A 21,560-nucleotide genomic window follows, 5' to 3' on the forward strand; every position below is an offset into this window, starting at 1 on the left:
CGTATATGTTTTTTGTGAAAATTTTTTCCCCCACGTCCTTTATGAATCTGTAAAAAACCAAAAAGAAAAAAATGTATCTTTGACACGCAGAGGACAAGGGTTAACGAAATTTTTGATTGCCTTTGTAATATCGAACTACTCGCACACTACTCATATTTGTGGCAAAGACCATACACTAGCACACTTAAAATCTCAATCATTTTAATTAGGTTTTCACTTACGTAAGATATTCTTTCTAAGTCTATTTTCTTTCGGCCATTTGCCGCTATTTCATAATTCTTGTTAGTCGACATCCTTTTAATCATAGCTTTATCAGTTTCTTAAAAGACCAGTTTCTTGCACGGTTGCATAGCAAACGTACGTTGAAATTTAAGTCGAACAAGATGAAACGTTGTTAGTAAACGCACTTGATGAAAACATAGCGACATCCGACAAATCGTATCTTTTTGTTGTTTAATTTTCTCCCAATATATTCGATCTTGACTAAGCTTTTTACCGTTAAGAGAACAGTACTAAAATTGGTCAAGAACACTTTTATTGAAAGAAAATTTTCCGTAATCTTGGTTTGTCCCATATTTTCTTAACTATGAAAATGTCAAAACACCATATAATATTTATTGGAGCCGAAGCTGCCTATAAAGGGCCTGGTCCGGATATTGCTTGCTAAAAATAACTACTGGAATGAAAATTTTGTTGCAATAGTCTAGGTTTGATAGGAAAACTAGTGAGGATAGTTACGGGGCCAACTGATAAAGGAAAGCCTGAACTAACTGCGAAGAGCGTAAGCTAATTAAGAAAATTACATAGATTAGTTAGAAGAGCATTAGACTGATTGGAAAGAACCAAGAAGTACTGGTATCTGTTGAGCTGGAAATGCGCCAGAATGACTTATAGTCATAGCCAACAGCCGCAACAAATTCTTACCGTATATCCTAAAAAACCAATAAGAATTTATTTCTACTCCTAATACTTCATTTCTCTGGTTAAGAAGCATTTGGCATTTGGCATTTGGCTATTTAGAAGATGTCCAAATTGATTGTTCAATTGCCAGACTAAGAAGCGTAATAGCTGGCAATCTATGGTTTTTTTTTAATTTTTATTTTATTTATTTTTTTTTTTATTTTTTCTGCTATTTAACTTTATTGTCATGTTTATACTTGATCATCAAAAAAATTTTTAATTGAAGGGTTCAATTCCCCGTAAATACGTTGATAGCTTATGGAATTATGTTTCCTAGAAACAAAAAATTGTGATAAATTATTATTTTTCTCTTTTCCGTAATAAGATCTTCGCTATCCAACAGAAGTAACGGTTTCAATTTAAAAAAAAAAAAATAAATAAAATTTATCGATGTATTCAAAACAATAAGTTAATATAAATAAAAATAATCCGCCTGAGTTGCCGAAGCCGAGGGATATCGACTAGCAATTAAATGGTCATGGGTTCGAATCTCAAATGCGGTAGAGTTTTTAATAAAAGCCGATAGCCTTAGATGCTAGTTTTTTTTTTTTAAGACTTTTAGTCTTAGAATTTATTTCTCTCGCGAAATTAATAATAATAATCATAATAATAATAATGATAAATAAAAATAACAAAATTCGAACAGGTTACAGTCTGTAGTTGTTTTTCCGGCGATATGTATTCTCAAACATATGAACTGTCAGACATTGCGCGAAATCTCAACTTTGCATAGACTGCTCGATGAAATAGCGGCATGTCCAACGTTTTATAATGTTACGAATATCGAATAGAAATATATGTATTTTCGCTCGCCACGCGCTCCAGGCCTTTTTTTTTACGTTAGAATGCCGTAAACGAAACAAAGCATCATTGAGGACAGACACTGACTTGAATCTCCAACTGTAGATATACCTCAGCACTCGACTGCAATCGACTTTAATTCAACTTAAATAAAAAGAAAAAAAAAATTAATACAAGATTTTTACAAATGTTACGCGGAATTTCACTTTAGAAATTCATTCATTTTTTATTACGGCTAAAGCAAATACATTGCACGACTGCACGATTGCACGATTATTAGGCGCACATCCTTCACAAACGATAATAGGTAACGATTTCGACGCTACCAGTTACGTGTTCGAAAACTTGAGTCCATTTATTAATAAAGTGTTCAAATATGAAGCAAAGTGAAGTGAATTCATATCTGCTGGCCTTAATTCAAATCCGCAAAAAAAAAATCATGATAACATTTTTGCAACACTATTTAACTTGTATATCTCACTAGTGATTTCTACATATATGGTGTTTATTAAAAAAAAAAAAAAAAAAGAAAAGAAAAGCATATGTTATAAGTGATTAAAATCACAAACTTTGTGAATACAAACGTATTCATGCGCAAATGATGAATATTTACAACTCGTGTCATAGTGATACTAGTTCTTCAACTTGTTATATATATTTTTTTTTTTTTTTTTTCAATACAATAACACACACATGTATACATGATTGCGTGAATTTTTATTCAATTAGGATTTTCCTGATATAAAGCACGTACCCAAGCAAATATATATGAACACATTCGCGAGAGTATACGAGTATGCATTAATTGAGGTTATAAATAAAATGCTTTCATGTGAGCCATTAGTGATTAATTATAATAATAATATTATAATAAACTTTTCGCAGTTTAAAATAATTGCTTTTAAACAGATTGTTAAAAACACAAACACACTTTATGGACTGCAAAAATATTATATATCAGCTTAAAACAGATTTCTCTTGATATATGATATATGTATATGTAAAAAAAAAAAAAATCAAAATCAAAATCAAAATTATTGAAAATTAAACCAAAAATTTATTATCGCTACTTATGTAAATAATTAATAATGATTACTTAATTAAAAATGCATAATGTAATTCCCATTGTTTTGAAATCGAAACATGTTTCATCATTAACTCATATACGCATATACCATTATATATAATATATATCCTATTTCAGATTTATTCTACAAAGGGGAAAAAACATTTTAAAAAGCAATTACGATAACTTCTAACTTTCAAATCGTAAAATATAATGTAAATAAAAATAGCAGCACAATCCCCATTTCATCCATCATTAATTATCAGAATTAAGACAATGGAGATTCACCGTCACTTGTCACAGAACTCCATTAGAATCCTTACTTACCTATTAGAATTTAAAACACACTATTATTTATTATGTTAGTCCAATAAACAGAATATTAATACAATACAACCCCGCAATTATAAAATCTCACTTTAAGTATCTTGTTCGGGCGTACACTGCATTCAGCATAATGGATGCCGATACGATCAGCAATTGTTAAAAATCAGCAAACCACCGATAAATTGTTGCTGTTTTGTTAGAGGGAATCGAACAAAGAAGAAAGGAAGATCCAGGTTTCCATCTCATTGCTCTTCTTCTTTTCTGTCCGTCATTATAGGAAATTTGGATTTTTCCGTCATTTTAAGAATAACCAATCACTAAAGTGAACATTAGCTCGTAGATCAATGATTGAATGATAGGCAGGCGTCATTGATGGCTTACAGCTTCTAGAAAAAATAGAGATTTTTCGTTGCAACCGATATCTGTTTGCCAATCTTCGGCAATTTTGAGCACAGCTATTGATACAACTGACGAAATTCAAAATTAATTTCATGAGAATTGTAGACGAAAAGCTTTGCTTTGAAACGCGCGAGAGCATAACGCAATCCGACGAGTGTTATTCGGTACATGATATCAAGCACCATACAGTGACAAAGATTTCTTTAAATGTTTTTCCGTCTCTATATATAAGTATATATATATATAGGTCTTTTGATAAACCACAAAAATAATTTGTTTAATTTCGTCTCATTGGTTAGTGAATTGTAATGATGAACGATTTATTTGTCCGCTGAAGAAGACGGGAAGAAAAAGCAACAAAATATTGAGCGTAATACAAATTAAAATGTTTTATCAGAACTTAGGCAAGCTTCTGTAACAATACTGTCTACATAGAAAACTATGTCTGCAAATATAGAAAACTATTAACTGCAACTCGAAAGTGCCCTTTTTAGAAGAAATGGAGTCGTATGAGACTGATGTAAGTGCTTTTGCAGAGCTAGCTAATTCGTGATCGTGATTCGTGGGAGGGGAGGAGTTCTACATTTTTGACTCACTGACATTCTTCAGACAGTTATAACTAAAAGAATAGCACGTATGCACCCTTAACGAACACATTGACGGACGTAAACTAATCTATCGAACAGGCATCCCTTGTGCCGCTGCCATCCCTTCTGAACTTGGGTCAGACGACCCCTCCAATCTACTTTCCTCTCATAACAAGAAAAAAAGATTTAATTAGTCGACATTTTTTGTCTTTTTATATTTTTTTATTTTATTTATTTCATTTATTTTTATATATTTTTTTTTTATTTTACTCTTGTCTTATTTTAGTATGTATATTGATATATTTTTTTTTATTCTCCTCTAATACATACCACCAGCAATACCAAAACAGATATATATGTTTAGGCTTCAGATTTAATTAAAGAAACAAAAATGGATTATTAATATGTAAAAAAAAAAATGTATGTAGATATGTTTACAAATCAATCATAATTCAATTCGATCATAAATCATTTATATACGTACACGTTGAGTATGTTTAAAAAAAAAAAGGAAAGGATCTATTGCATAACCTTGGGTGCCGCTGGTTTGCTACAGCAGGTTATGAAAACATTTTGCACATAGCTAAGTATCAATAATGCAAATGGCGATGATATAGGATAAGTGCCAGCTATACCTGGATTTGCTGCTGCTGCTGTTGTTGTCTAACGGTTTCACTGCCTAATATTGTTCCTTACATATTTTTGATGATGAAATGTGATAGTGTAAGTTTTTAATAATTTCAGTTGATAAACGGCTTTATAATGAGGAAAAAGAAAAAAAAAATTTTTTTTTTTTTCAATTTTTGACTCATTTCGGGAGCAATTTTACTGATACCTGTATTTTCCTTTTTACCTCAGTACTTTTAGCAAATTGTCATGAATTGTAAATATTTTATTTTTATGTTGTCTGCGCATCTATTCTCAAATTCCGACAATTTTACACGGAAACTTTCTCACACCTTTTCTTTTTCTTTATTACATTTCGCATTTAGTACATGTCGCATTCACTTTTGATATGTACAGTTTTAAATAAAAATTTCAAGCTAAATGAATTCTTCAAGGAGTCAATATATACCAAAGTAAAGTAACGCTCTTCGGGTTGATAGTATGATGGCAATTATAGCCTTTTTAATATCTCGAAATTAATTATATTAATGTTACACAAATGCCTTGCAACATCTCTCCCGTACATCACACAACATAGCGTTCGCTTCTTGTATACGCAGTAAGCTTTCGCTTAATGTGAGAAATGTTTGATTTTCATAGTTTCACAAAAACCCAAGCTCCATTTCAAAGCGTATGTTTTAAGAAAAAATTCACATAAGCTTTCGCAAGACCAAAAAAAATCAAACTTATCTCTAGCGCTGCTCCACTCACCTAGCATGAAACCAGTGCAAAACCGGAAGCGATCAAAGCTATATCAAAACAATCTCTCTGCGTGTCTGAACTTAACAATTTCGGTCGCGCAGAGACGCATTCTTAGCAAACCAAAATTGCTAAGTGACCATACACCACATTTTCCCAGGGAGATGACCTCCCTGTAATAAACATGAAGCAGTATTGGGAGAAATTATGAAACACCTCAGGAAGCTATAAGAGGAACCAAAGTAGATCGAAGAGGAGTAAAAAGACGATAAAGGTATAGCGTTAAATAGAATAAGATATAGCGTTTAACAGAATAACAAAAATTTAAATCGAAAAAGTTGTAGACAACATCCAAAATTGGAAAGCAACTGGCCCGGACAAAACACTGCACATACGATATAGGTGAAGATACATCAACAACTTGCCAAATATTAAACCCAGCTGCTATAGACACCACAAAGATCACCCTCGGAATTATTTGCAGGAAATATTTACTCACTACCAAAAAATATAAGATCCGACGATTCATCAGATTATCGGCTGATTACGTCCTCATCGGTATTACACAAATTCTTCACAAAAATAATTGTCAATAGTCTATATATTCACTGTATGGGAAACGATAAAAATTTGGGTTGATCTCGCTTGTCTGTCCTTCTCCTTGTAAAAACAGGTTCTTTGAGAAACGTAGATTTATTCATGGCGTTTGCTTCTTAATCAAATTAATTAATGGTACTATCGATGGTACTATCGACTCGTACTTGGTGAGTTACACCTTAACGTCCCTAATCACTTCTCTAGGCACTTTAGTTTCATCAAGCTTAGTCAATGTAAATATAATTATGACCTGTTCAATCCAATCAGAGTTGTTTGCAGAAACCTAAGCGATGTCTATCACTTAATCTCAATATTGGATACGTTACAGTCCAACAAAATGACTTTGCTTAGTAGGCGCGATTTTAACGTCTGACTATGATTTGAAAATGAACAGGTGTTGTTTACTCTTATTGCTCGGCAAGCTTTTGCATGCTGTCAATGGATGTGTCTATCACTTGCAACATGGTTCTGTACCGAGTGTGGGTGTGCCTCTGTACTAGCTATGTATTTGCTTTCTTTCTTTTATTCACTTTTCCTTTTCTTTACATTTTCTTATATACTTTATATCAGTTTTAAAAACAATTAATGTAAGATTTACTTCAAAGATATTAATTGAATTCGACTGTTCATTTATTTTAGTTGAGTTTCTGTTAAGCTAAATTGAAATAAATAAATAAATAATCGCATAGATACAAAGGCAAACGGTGTACTCACAAAGCATATAAAATATGCTTTGAACTAATGTAAAATGTCGCAAAGGGGATATAAGAATCAAGTCAGTGTTTGTAAATTACGGCAGGCATTTTCTCTAAAGGAAGCTAAAAACAGGAAAGGTAAAGGGAAACAGAGAGAAATGCGAGTGTGAGAAAGGGGAAATAGATGGGGATTGGGAAAGGGAGACTTAAAGAGAGAATGTGGAAAAGAGAGATGAAAAGACTGGAGGAGAGCGTGTGAGAAAGAGAAAGCGAGAAAGCCAAATCAAATACGATGCGAATACATATAGATCTGCGAGTATATGAGCCCGGTCCAATGTTAGCTTGCGACTATAGATAGATAGATAGATAGACAGATAGACATATGAAGAGGAAAGATTAAACTGATTAAGTTATCTCACTTACTTTAGAAGGTCTGGAATGCATCTCTGTAAGTAAACGAAAATCTGATGACTAAGCGAAAGATGTTATAACCTTATAATGTTAACTACTTTCCTGTTTCCAGATCTCGACAGGAATTCGATAGGAACTTCGTTACGAATTACATACATATGTTTTCAATAGAACAATGTTTGCTCTTAGTGGATTTTTTTGCCATCGATGTGTAAAAATAATAATAAATTATCAACGGCATCAAAGGTTTAAATCTGAGATTTTTGTGTCCAAAAAATTAAAAAAATTATTATAATAAGCGTATGTCTAATGTATAAATAAGCGGAAGTACTGTTAAATCTCTCTTTATTTGCCATAACCAACTACTAACGAACTTACCAAATGTAATCCTTTAAATTCCATCAATTAAATCCCGCAAATATTGATCCATTTATAATCGTGTTGGTTGCGAATTTTTTTTTCGTCATACAAGTGTAAAAACTCAACCAATTGTTACGTCTGCCCGTTGGTCGGCAGCTATATACATATTATCTACAAACTAGATGTAAATAGTACAAAGCTGTTGTTAACTTTTCTATACTATACTATCTATATATATATAGTATGTGAATGGTGTTGTTGTTTTTATTTTACATTAAACAGCAATCAATTTATGCCGAGTTGATTCACAGAGAATCATGTCAAAGCATGTTAGTGTAACTAAAACAAACAGATTACTATCACAATTATGCACAGTATACAGAAATCCACACGATGCATATACACGTGTAGTATGTATATATATATATATTATATATATGTTTGCGAGTACACATCTGTAAGTACAAAGAGAACGTGAAATACAAAGCAGAATCACCAAAAAACTTTCCTTTTGCTCTATGAATGCAAAAAAAAAAGAACACGCACACATACACATATGTATATTATGCATATTTATACACATTTACACGCGAGCGGACGAACGGACAACGTACCGAATGATGCTCGAACGCATTACATAGAAATGATGACTTAACGCAGCACTTGACGTACAATCTGTGACGATATGATAGTCATACCTGTTTACCTATAAGCACAAGCAGTCATTTATGTATCAACATTAACTTTGTATATATATGAGTATATTTGTTTAAGAGTTGCTCTTCGCTCAAGCACATAGTCAGACAGCCGGTCTGGTTGGTTAGTTAGTTAGTTAGTAAATTGAAATTGTTTACTTACGACTGTAGATCCACTTAACGATGCCGTTTATCGTACTTTGAAACATTCGTTGCAGAGTTACCTGAAATATTAATGGCGCCGCAAAATCAAACAATTAAAATTGGTAAAAGCTTTGTATTGGAATGTGATGCGGATGGTAATCCGATACCGTCGATAACATGGCAATTTAATGGTGCAGCCGTTGTGGTCAGCCAGCACTTGACGTTGGAAAACGAAAACACCGAATTGATTGTAAACAACGCTCAAGAATCGGATTCAGGTAAGAAACCATTCCATTTAATAAATTTACACATACAAACATACACACACACTCGCAGAGATTAACGCAGCCTCAAAAAAAAAAAAAAAAAAAAAAAAAAAAAAAACCAGTTAAGCCAACAACAAAACTTTTGATGAATAAATGAAGTAAGTATTACGTGAAACGAAAGGAATCAAATTGAGTTAAGCAAAAGGAAGAGAAAAGTGCACGTTATATGCACAGGCCCTAAGAGCAAATCTTTAATATGCGGCATTGCAACTCAACACATAAATATTTTAAAGTATTATCGATCGAAGCTCTTGATGCACGGAATTTTCAAATGTTTGAAATGTTTCGGGCAAATTTTTATTTCAACCATCTGGCAGTTATGAGTATACCTATGGCAAGTTACACTATTTCGGCCCGATTTCTATGATGAAGAGTTTTGAAAAATATTTACAGAGATAAATCAGGGGACGGACGGACGGACGGACGGACGGGTAGAATTTTATCGGTACAAAATTTTATATTAGGTAAGAATGCACAGACACTTTACAATTGATAATAGTTACAAAAACAACAACTACAAGTGTAATGAAAGAAACGTTATTTTAACGTTTATTTAACATCAAAAATAAAAAGTTAACATAATCGCCGAGATTCCCGTCAAGATGTGTGTGCATTGAAGGATTCACTGATGCTGGTGGTTCATTTTACGTTATAATTTTAGGCCTTTACACGTGCATTGCCGAAAATGAGAACGGACGAACAACAATAGCGGCCACGGTGACCGTGGAAGGAATGCTCGGTATACCGCGCATTTCTATTGAGCCATTCAACTTGGAAGCATTTATCGGCACCACAATTGAATTGCCCTGCAAAGCGGCAGAGCCCTCTGGCATTAAGGTAAGTAGCCGGTAATGTTAAGAAAACAAAAAAAAAACAAAAAAAATAAAACGCTTTGCTTTTTACATTGACTTAATAATTCATTCGTTACTATGTACACTTATTTCTCTTTGCGTCGTTTCGTTTTGTTTGTTATTCTCTTCTTTTCTCTTCTCTTTGTTTTTAATTTTTTCCTTTTTTATTTTTCCTTTTATTTGAACGTTAGCTTACTTGGCGCAAAGATGGACGACTTATTGATCCGATAATACTTTCTAGTGAAAAATATGAAATCAGTGGTACTGGCAGCCTTTTTGTGAAAAACGTTACCATTTTTGATGGCGGACGATATGAGTGCTCTTTGAAAAATGAATTTGGCCGGGCAACCGCGTCAGCGTTAATAACCATTAGGTAAGGACATAAGATGCAAGCATTAAAAGCTTAAAAAAATCCATCAAATGCAGAAATCATCATTTTTTGTAAGGGCTCACATAGAGTTAATGGTCGATTTCAAGTTACTTAAAAGTGTTTAAAAGGCAAACGAATTGTACGTGAAATTGCAATTCAACCTCTTTGGTGGCCCTCTTAAAAGGGCATATGATATAGCTTTTATTTTGTTGATCAGAAAGCAAAATTTTTGTATTCATTTGATTCATTTAATTCGCTGTAAATATGCGAGATTAACAACATTACTTATACATGTTATGCAGAATTAGTATGTTTTCGAGAGCTCGCAAATTTTCCCAAGCTAACTGCATGAACTTGTCCGTGGAGTGGTTGGCGGCTCGAATAGCTACTTGATTGACTTACTTACGACCGGCGACGTATTTATCTCACCAGTCGCCAATCACTAGCCGACCGCCTAGTCTATGTTCGCCTATGTCATTGACTTTCTTCACTGGTCATTGACCATACATCTTTTTGAATGCTCGATTCACTACTTCGGCCGTACTGACTAATCAATTTGATTGACCACATTCTGACGTCACTAGCTATTTTGAGTAATTCACTAATTAACTATCGATTCAGCTCTCCAGATTTTTTTTTTTTGGGGGGGGGACATACTGGTAGCGTACTGCCAATGATGTTTGTATAAAACTCCTCCGCATGGATCCTTACGGAACGTTCATCCCCAGTATATAATCGTATATCCTGCGTACTAGAATGACATTAGATGTTCGGGTGTTACTTGCTTGTGACATTTTCCCGGAGAATATCCATATTTGCTACACCTTTCCATATCCCTCAATGCGACTCTTAGTAGATTACGTGGTGCAATTTCTCTCGCGAGAAGGTTAGAAAACATGATTCTCAAATATGCCAAAGCAGGACATGTGAAAATAATTCATATAAATATATATATATATGTATATATATATTTTTTTTTTTAATCATACACACATTCTTAAAAAAAACGTGGTTCTCATCCAGGAGTTACCTGTACACCGCACAGCAATGTACCGAGACACCGCCGATTTTCAAACGTATTGTCCGCCTTTGGAACAACTTATCAGCAGTGGTCTTTTCTGCCTTGCCTGATGTCTCCATTATTAAGTCGAACGTACAGAAACACTACTTCCTCTCTTCACTCCGCTCTTTCTATAACCTTTTCCGATCACCTTTGTGCCCGCAACTACAGGAAACATCCCCTGAGTGGCTGATCATAGAAAAAAAATCATTTATGCTTTGACAAAACCTTTCCCATGGCTCATCTACTTACATCTTAAGATAAAACGGCAGAGATAACTCGAGGAATTTCCATTCCTAGTCAAAACGTGGGTTTACCTTTTCATTCCTTTCTCAATACCTACCACCAGATCGGTGCGTCAAACATCAGCTACGCGTAGACTATGCGCCATGTATGTTTTCGATCGGGCTGCTTTGGCATGCTTATGTTTCACGTAACTTTACACATAATAGTTGCAAAATAGTAGCAAATATGTTCCCCGAACGTTAATTACTTTCTTACTATACTTTAGATATCTGAGATTAGTGTTATAGTGGCTATCGACTTTTACTTTCTTCGCACTACGGTGCGTCACCATTATCACTTCCCTTTTTTATCTACGGCAAGTTTTAGCTTGAGCTAAATTAGCCAACTGCTTATCATTTGCAACGATTTCTATTAATGGCTTCGTTGCGTGCTGCACTATTAAGGCGACATTATCAGCGTAACTTGCCCGCTTCGTCCACTCGCAGGAGCTTCGAATTGCGTAGCCCGTCATGCATGATATCCCACACGAAGAAAGCAAAGATGGTATCTTGTGGTTGACGCGCTGTAATCTGTAATGTTCTCTATTATCACCGTATGGCAGAGTTGTATTTAGCAAATAGTTGTTGTATTATCTTAGCTAGGCATTGCTGGGTAAAGCCCTCCTATAATTACTCGTTCCATAATAGTTTCCCGCTCGGTCAAGTTGGAAGAGTTTCTAATATGATGATAGCATAGAGTTCTTTTGCGTCGTTGCTTTATGTTGCAGTGGCCACTAGCCTCACTAGCATTAATAGTGGACCGCTGTTTGACAAAGCTCAAATGAAATTCGGAAAAGCCAAATAGCTTTTCTCTAAACTAATTAGCAACCATTTATCCTATTGATTAGCTGAGTAGCGATCTAGTTGCTTGCCCTGACTAGCTCGACTGCTTGACTGCTTGACTGCTGTTAAGTGTCCCTAATCAGGTGCATCATCGATTAGTTGGTTGATCAGGTCAAATCAAGCAGATGGATCCATTAGTCCATGTACCAACGTTGAAGTTCGTTGGAGTGATAGCTCATTGTCAACACTTTACTTACACTGTGCCATGGAAAAAATTAGAAACAAAGACTCCTTTTATAACTAAAAGTAATTTTCCTAAGAAACCATCGCCGTTTGAGCGGAAAACATTTATATTTGTGAATAATATCCTTCTCCATAATTACAAATTATATCAAGCATTGAACAAATTTATTCACGTTTATGTCTAATGTGTCAAAGGAACCACAAAAGTTGTAAAATGCAGAAAGAAAGAGTCCTTCCGCTTATTATAATAATATTAATTAGTAAACTTGTGAATAAGTGTTTGATGTTGCGTGCGGAAAATCTTAAAAATTTTTTATTAATAATCACTTTCAGTAATGATCTCATAATTTTAAATAAATTTTAAATAAGCTATTAATTGAATTAAAAACCAAATTCTTTATGTTCATCGCAAGAATAATTGGAAAATTTAAAATGACATAAAACAATGCAACATCAAAAAAATTATGAAGAGCAAGAATTAAAACAAGTGAATTTTTCATGTAATTAAAATCAGAAACCAGGCCTTTTTTTTTTTTTTTTGTTTTTTTTTTTTTGTTTATTAAATCTATGTTACAAGTTTGTAGGCAAAAGAAAACAAGGAATAAAAAAAAAAACTTAACAGATTTTGTTTCTGAAACACTGTAGGCAACAATTGAAACGGGAACCCAAGACTGAATATGTATGTACGTACGGGTATAACATCAGATTATGGCCCACATTGATAATTAATTGTATAAATAGTTGCATAAAACTATTTAAGTTTGCGTAGCTCATGCAAATTAAACAAATTTTGCACATAGAGCATAAAGTTTTGCAGGGTAACATAAAAACCAACTCACACTGTTTAAAGATTGCCAACATCGACAACAATCACAGATGATACACATAAACGCATACACGCATACAACCAAATATTCTATATAAAGCATAAAACTACTGGCAACAACAGCAACAGCAACAGCAACAGCAATAATAAATAGTAAAAGAAATTGTGCTCGTAACAAACCACCAGCACGATGACAACTACTACTACTACATAGAAACCACTGAGCTAAGGCAAAAATTGCAGATATTCCCTTCTTTTTTCGTGTTTATTATGCCCAACAGAAAATTGCAAACCAACGTCAATTTTCAGTTTTGTTTTTACACATTCCGACTTAAAGTTGGAATTTTTCTCTCAATGTGACACAGGAAGAGAAAATAGGAAAGCACACGATTATGCGGCAAAACCCGTATACACTTAAATACCTATGTATATTTATGTATATATATATATATATATATACATACATATATAGATGTATATATACATGAGTGTGTGCATGTGTTCATAAAATGAAATCTAAGTTCTGTGCATAATCATTGCAGTAAACGGTTTCAGCATAAACCGTAAGCCGGGCAAAAAGATATACGAAGAACGACGTAAGGCACGTCGATTATAGGTTTGCAGAACAGGAAAAACTGAAATTTAATTAACCGCGTACCGTGACAAATTGTTAAAATGTGGGTAAAGTACAACCGCCATTTACTGCGTTAAATCATTCGAGAGTTATTAACATAGAAAAAATATATATATAAATAAATAAATAACAAAAAAAAAAAAAAAAAAAACAAACTTAAAAGACTAACTGACAAACTCAACTCAAAGCAATATGGCAAACACACGTACCTATATAAATGCATAATAGAAGACAAAGCGCAATGTGCGCATCTCTTGGACCGAATCGTTTGTACTCTTCATTCACTCGTAAAATCTATCAAGCATTTGCTTATATGAATAAAGTATTCATCAAAATTAAAGGAAAAGATTATTAATATCACAAAATTAGATGAACTTTTATTTTTTATTTTATAAAAAAAAAAGAAAAATCCTTTTTGCAAACTTAACTCGAACTGATCGATCACTTTTTTTTTAATTTTCTACAAAGATTGATTTATGCACCTTAGTGTCAAACGATTGATTGTTTGTCATATCATATCATATGTTCATTGCTGTGATGTGAAAAGTGCCTTTAACTTCACGTTCAACTTTTATTACGCGAATTATTAGAAATTAATATCACTGTCTAAATGGACTCAATATACTCGAATATCTGATTATCTGAATATAATATAATACATAATAATATAATATTATTATGATAAGATAATGACCCCTTTCAGATCACTTTGAATAGTTCACAACTATTAGGCCGACATATATTTTGCTTGAATAATTGAAAAAGTAACACCTGGAAGTGTGATAGGTGAAGAAACGAAGAACAATGTGATGCCTACTGCACTGCGTTGTGTTTCCATCTTTCAGCGCGGGTGAAGCCGTCTTCACCAGATTTCGATACAGACCATTTACTTAAGAGGGTAATAAGCATTTTATTTTTTCCGTTGATAATCAGGTCTTCAGTTAACCCAGTTGACCTTTACGCCACAACCTGCTAAGTACTTTATGATTGACAAAGGAGCTTTCGATTAATCCAATCAACTCTATTGCATTTTCATAATTGATCAGCTTAGTGCCCAATGAGTTAACTTACTATCATCCGCCGTTAGTAGTAAGTTGTAGTAATTGAAGTAATCGTAATTGCGAATCGCATAATCAGGTCCGGCGACTCAATAAATATACATTGCACAAACTGCGGCTTTTATATCATCAATGCCAGGACTGTCCGCCTGTATACTGAAATGTAAATTCATAGGGAACGCTTCGGGAATATAGAATAGCGCCAAAACACACACGACACAAAATGGAATTTATGCATATATGTAAAAGAATAGGAAAAGAAACGGGATAGTATTAATATGAAAATTAATACATAGAGAAAGGTGGTAAGTAAAAAAATTAAGATATGATTTTTAAATTTATAACGAAAAAAATTGAAGTGTTGTACTAGGTGAACTGGTGCAGAGCATTTAATGATTGACCTTGCCCGACTATAACGCCTTCACTTATTTCATATTGAAAATGTAATTGAATTTCGTTATGTCAAGGAGATCAAGCAATTTTTTTCTTTTTTTTCTTTGTAATACACCGGCAGAAACTTCAACCTTTACTGAATATACAACGCATGTGAAAATCAGTTTGTGGGTGAGCTACAACACTTGAAAGATTTCCACATGCTGAATAAATTAAATGAAGCTTAAACGAAATTTCATATACATTTTCGTTATGGTCCAATGGATTACCTTCATCAATGCCAGTACAGTAATTAAAGAAAGATGCAGGGTTGGTTCTTGAAAATATATAGAAAGAATCGCATTGGAAAGATTATGCGAGAGCATATTGTGAGTGTGAGAGAAGAAAGAAAAAAACAACGTATTAATAGATAAGCATATGTTTCGACGGGAACCGAAACGAATTCCGACGAACGAAATGATGTAATTTCATTATGAAATTATGAATTGACTTACTTTATGCAGACTTGATCAGTATACTTATCGAGAAAATATTCCATTCCTGATTAATTATGAAGCGATTCTCCCTCCATTCGTAATGCGATTAACACAACATGACCTCGATAGGGATATAGGGGATTTTATATAAATTCCGAGATCATTAAATAATAAAAATGATTTATTACAAATATATTGTATTAATAGAGGTTTATATATATGCTGTAACGTGGCAAAGTTAACTCTGTTCCGTTTTGCTATCAACATTTATTTTTCTTTAGTCTTGATTTTATTGCACCCCCATAGGAAAAATGTCACTTCAAACACTTTGAATTGACCACGACGGTCTAGAGCTATTGTACACTATTAACTGCTAACTATCGATCATTAAAATGTGATCGAAAGGAAATGATATTAAGAAAAAAACCATTATCTATTTTACTTTTACACACACTATGTTCCTAAAGGGTACAAAGAAATGTATAGAAATGTCTGGTCAGCTGAGGACATTTCTATGTGTCTGCATATTTCTACTTTATGACTACCGTTTATGTTCTTTCCCTAATGTCATTTCAATCAACGTTATCTACTAATCTATATAGATTTTCTGATCTATATATTAGTCCGATTTCATGTCTTCAAATAGTAGTATTACATCGCTTTTTCATCGACACATCAACACATTCGTTATTGTTTATGCTATTATTCCTTACATATTATGATCGTTGCATTGAAATTTGTCGAGATTCTTTGCCACCAATTACTCAGGTGGTTATATACTTATTACTTTGCTATTCTTCATTCTTATTATTCTAATATTTTCAAATTATTCTTATTATTGTTAATATTTGTATATTCCTGATATTTCATATTATCGCTGATATTACACTTTTTTTCGATTATCCAAATTATTCTCATTTACATAAAACTTTATTATTGTTAATCGATTACTCGATTATGCATAGGAAGCCTTGTACGACTTGAACCAAACTTGATGCAAATTTTGTAAAATTAATTTTTCCTGTCAAGAACTTATCACGCTTCACCTGTTTTCGTCATGAGACACGCGAAAGTTAGCCTTGTTTTCCTATAAAGGCTTACCCCTATAGAGGAGGAAGTTCCAAAAATGGAATTACGCGGTTCAAACATGCCACTACGTATGTATATGTTAAATCGCTATTCTGGATGAATTCCGATAAAAAACAACTCTATAAATTTTACCTTGTTTGGCTCATTTTTTGTACAAAGATCATTATAAGAGGGTGTTAAAAAAATGTGCGAGGTTAACGCAAGCTCCTCGCATCCGTTTAGTATTCCAAAGTGCTGTTTTCTAACAACTGTTGTCAAGAAATTTTAAAATTTGCAAATTTTTTTGGATACTGCACTACTTTTTCAGAAGAAGTCGTCACAGAATAAGCGATCGTAAAGATTACGCGCACCAACACACGTTCAACAGCGTTCGTCCGTATGCCAAAACTTTGTCAATATATTTAAAATATCGCTGGTTAAACACAAAAATACATGGGGAGTCTTTAACAAGGCAAATGAGTAAACAAAATTAAATCTTTTTAAAATCGTTAGCTACCATAAAAAATGGATCTACCTTCTTCATCGTTCTTGGTGTTAGAGACATCCGCAGAAACTTAATATAATCCCCCGTACCGTAAGCGGTGTAAGTTATAAAAAGATATATTTTTCTCGATGCATATTAATTCCCGAATTGGCGGATATGTAGCTAACTCAAAAATAGTTTATAACCGACATTTATTGTAGCCCCTTGATGCCATTCGATCTTAGGGTAGATTTTCATTTATTCGATAATAGGCAAAACGTAGCTCTTTGCTATTATTTTTTAAAAGTTTATTTCATATTTAAATACGTATATAACAGAAGGATTTAATTTCTTTCTCGATTTCAAAGAAATAGAAATCATCAATAATTTCATAAAAATGTTGACCATTCAAGATTTTATAACTATTCTTAGGCAGTACGAATTCTTTCAACTTTTCTTTACTTTGTATATATATATCAATATAAAAGCCCTGGCATAAAAAATAATATACACCCTATAAGTCATCTTGTAAGTCAAAACGAAATAAACTTTCCTGACAATATATTAAAAAAAAAAAAAAAAAAAAAAAATCAAGCGTCTGTGAAAATGATCTGCCTCTGGCTCCTCTGATCTTAGTGCGGAAATTTTGATATCTCTAGAAGACTCTTCGGTCGGCTCGAACTGTTTTACAGTTCAAAGTCCCGGAAATCTGTGGGTACAATCTTAACTTAACGAAAGTTTAAAGTGATCAACTAGTTATAGTTCCACTGTTAACTAGCGTTTTATTCAACGAATAATGCATGAAAGCAGCATAAATAAGATGAAATAAAAAAAAAACAGTCAACTAATATTTTCCTAATTCTGTTAACCCTATATTAATCCAATATTAAGCCTAAGCAACCGACTAACCACAACGCAAAATAAAATAATATATTGATGGTACATTTGAACGAATACAATGAAAATGATTCGTTCCTTCAAGTGTATGAACTTTCCCCAAGTCTTAGTTAACTTTTAAAACTTTCTTAGAGGGCCACATAGACTTAATAAAGTAAGCACTTTGTAAGAAAAAAAAAAAAGACAAAAAGATACAAAAAAGTAATGTATACTCTTAAGTTGGGGATATAAAAATCTTTAAATAAAAGTTCATAATGTTATCGTAGACAAAAATGCGCTTAAATCTCTTCTAAACATGCCTTATACAAACAACAAAAAGAAAGCGCAAAAAAATAAAAAAAACCACAACATCAACGCTTTTATAAACAATACATATATATATATATATATATATATATACATTATGCATATAGTGTAGTCGGAGTGCATAGGCGCACATAAATATTCATAAACATAAAGGTTTATGTTTAGGGGAAAGGAACTTTATAAAGAAACGCAAAGAGAGATAGAACGAGCGACAATCACACCGGAAGAGAAATGAAAAGTGAGAAAAAGAATTTACTAAACGTATAGCATAAAACTTTGCTCATTATATCTTGGCAAGAGTAATGGATAAGTCCTTTAGGTTTATGCATCAAGTCTGCTCGAGTCACTACTGTGAGAAACGAGCAGCACAGAAGAAACAAATGCCGCAACACACACTGATTATGTGAGAAAACTTATTGTTGATGTTGATTATGAAATCATTATCGTTGTCGTTGTCGTTGTCGTTGTCGTTGTCGTTGTCATTGTCGTTTACTTTTCCTTTGTTTTCATAATTTATAAGTCCTTTGCGGTTAATATGGTACGTGTTGTACGTTTGCTTATAAAAAGATTCGTTGGTGGTTAAATGTCCACAAAAATCTCTTAATACCGACATAGCTAGTAAATCTTATGAAAATTACTTTTCATTTCATTATTATTGATTTTCTCATTTAAATAATTGACACTTAGACGGCGACTGACTTATAGCAAAACTTCTGAAAATAATCAGTTATCAGAGTACTAAAATTTTTCGAAAAATCTTTTATTGACCCTAGAATGTTCGCTTATCTGCATTTTTCACTTTCAATATATTGCATATATTGTATTTAACATGAGTATCGCTTACAAGTTTGAATTTCGTTTCAATCACATAAAGGATTACGTAAAAATTGAATTGAGTTAGTCAACAAAGCAAAAAAAAAAGCTAGTAAAACGAAAAACAAAACCATGTCATGAAAAAAATTGCAACAAAAAAAAAAAAAATCTTTAAAGATGCATATCGCCCGAGTGAATTGATGCCTACACAGGAATTTGCGTATCACAAACAATGTACAAAGAAATATATGTTTTACAAAAAAATTCCTTACGATAAAAGGCAAGTAAAAACGTTATATGGAAAATAGGCGAAAATACGGTCCAATCCAAACCATAGGCAATAGCGGTTGTCCTTGAGCCGAAACACATCAGTATACCAAATTTTATCAAAGATTACGGACCGTAAGTTGAATACAAGAACACAAAATGGACAGACAAGCTTAGTACAATAACAAGCAAGTCTATCTCATATCCTTCAAGCCTTTGCAAATATCCGCGCAAACTTAATGTATATATATATATATATATATATATCATAAGCGATTTAGAATATGAAAATGGTTTGGATTCACTCCATTCTTCGCCCCATTTAAAAGCCTAATAGCGCTTTTTTAGTTGTTCTACGAAAATTCTGACTAATTGTTTGCAAGTATTTTTAGACGCTTAGCCCAAAGTAATCATTTAGATTGATTACTTAGGATAAGTAAGACGTTTGAAACAAGGCACAAAACACAGGGCACGGCACGACACGCACGATGGTGAACTGGCAGCAGGTAGCAAATAACTGCCAGGGATGAAAGCCAAACATGTACGGTTTGAGTTATAACTGCGTTATATAGAGTCTGTCGCCATATGTAGATTGATTGAAAAGTTACCGGAAAACATGTTTGTGAATGCGTGGATAAGTATTCATCAACATTTTATCTATTTTGAAAACGCATATGTTGGTCGAAAATTGCATAAGGGAATCGAAGAGAGTGTTTTTTTTTTTTTTCTTGAAATTGAAAAAAATTTACTCTCCAGCTGTCATTAAGGATTTGTCTTTGAAAGGCAATACACTTATACAAATTGAAAACAAGATGGACGTTGTAGTGGAGACTCTGCAACGTAACACAACGTAACTGTAATAAAATTTTAGTTAGCTTAAAAAAATGCAAGCAATGACAAAACCGCAGCTTAAGTTCACCAAATAGTGCCGCACGACCATCGAATTAAGAGTAGAAGGATAGCAAGGACTATGACAATGTCCAGAGAGGAGGTTTATCATTAGTACTGAATTTAAGCATTATTTTTCCCATCAGTAAGGAATATTTGAAATTTTTCATACCGCAGAAGAGACTGCTTTTATTTTCTATCTTTTACGCAGTATGTTCGCTAACGGGAATTATGTTCTATTCGTCAATGAATCGACTCTTTGATGTGCTTCTTTCATTTTCCTTTTTCATAAATTAAGTTTTTATTTCTTTTGCTTTTTTTACTGCTTTTTGTCTCGTAGTTCTTTGTTAACTTGTTTCTTATTATTGTAACAAAATGACGCAAAAATTTCAATTTTCTTCACTCGTACACAGTCATGAGTGCACATATGCAAATTCGCTGTCCTTGGCCGGATTTAAAACTTCCCTCGCTTACAAATTTAATAGCTTTAATAGCTTGTAAATGCCTATATGTGTATAACAGTGTGCGATTATGCGGTTATGTCGCTGTATGGGTAATACTTTTCAAATTTTTATTTCTATGCAAAAAACAGACCAAGTCGCAAAGACTTTGCGACTAACGCAAAAAAAAAAAAAAAATGCGAGATTTCATAGCGAAAATATCTTTCAAAAAAAAATTTTGATTGAGATAAAGTTTTTTCTCTCCTTTTTCAATTCTATTACAGACGGGTTTAATTAACTCTCTCGAAGAGTTTCTCGCAAAAATTGCACTTCATCGAACTTTGTTCTCTCATACAATTTTTTCCATGCATCCTAAAAAGATGCGCGACAACCAAGTGGTGTAGCACTTCCCAATAGCGCGCGTCTTTGAAAGAACAAAAAAAATTATGTTTATTTGTCATGCTAAGCTTCGAAACATGCCTTAAAGAAGTAGTAAATGACATGAATTATTTGATGTCATATCCAGTACCCGACGATGTTGATTAAAACATTGCCTCGACCAATATCTGCAATAGCTGATCGTCCAGATGGAAAACTATCCTGGAACTAAAATTTTTAATATCACTTTCCGATACATACTTTCGGTCCTAGTCTTGGCAAATGTGACTTTTTTATGAAAGATTTCT

The 21,560-nt window shown here is 33.1% G+C and overlaps 1 protein-coding gene across 3 annotated transcripts in view; it reads left to right on the forward strand.

The window, feature by feature from the left end:
* Nucleotides 1–21,560, forward strand: part of LOC119632362 (peroxidasin) — a 104,116-nt gene that overhangs the window by 75,710 nt on the left and 6,846 nt on the right. For all 3 annotated transcript variants that reach the window (XM_038025223.1, XM_038025222.1, XM_038025224.1), the window contains 3 exons: nucleotides 8,482–8,685; nucleotides 9,395–9,570; nucleotides 9,776–9,957. In XM_038025223.1, coding sequence (XP_037881151.1) covers nucleotides 8,482–8,685; nucleotides 9,395–9,570; nucleotides 9,776–9,957 — 562 coding nt within the window. The remainder of the gene's footprint in view (nucleotides 1–8,481; nucleotides 8,686–9,394; nucleotides 9,571–9,775; nucleotides 9,958–21,560) is intronic.

Source organism: Glossina fuscipes, unplaced genomic scaffold (genome assembly GCF_014805625.2).
Source record: "Glossina fuscipes isolate IAEA_lab_2018 unplaced genomic scaffold, Yale_Gfus_2 1, whole genome shotgun sequence".
NCBI lineage: Eukaryota > Metazoa > Arthropoda > Insecta > Diptera > Glossinidae > Glossina > Glossina fuscipes.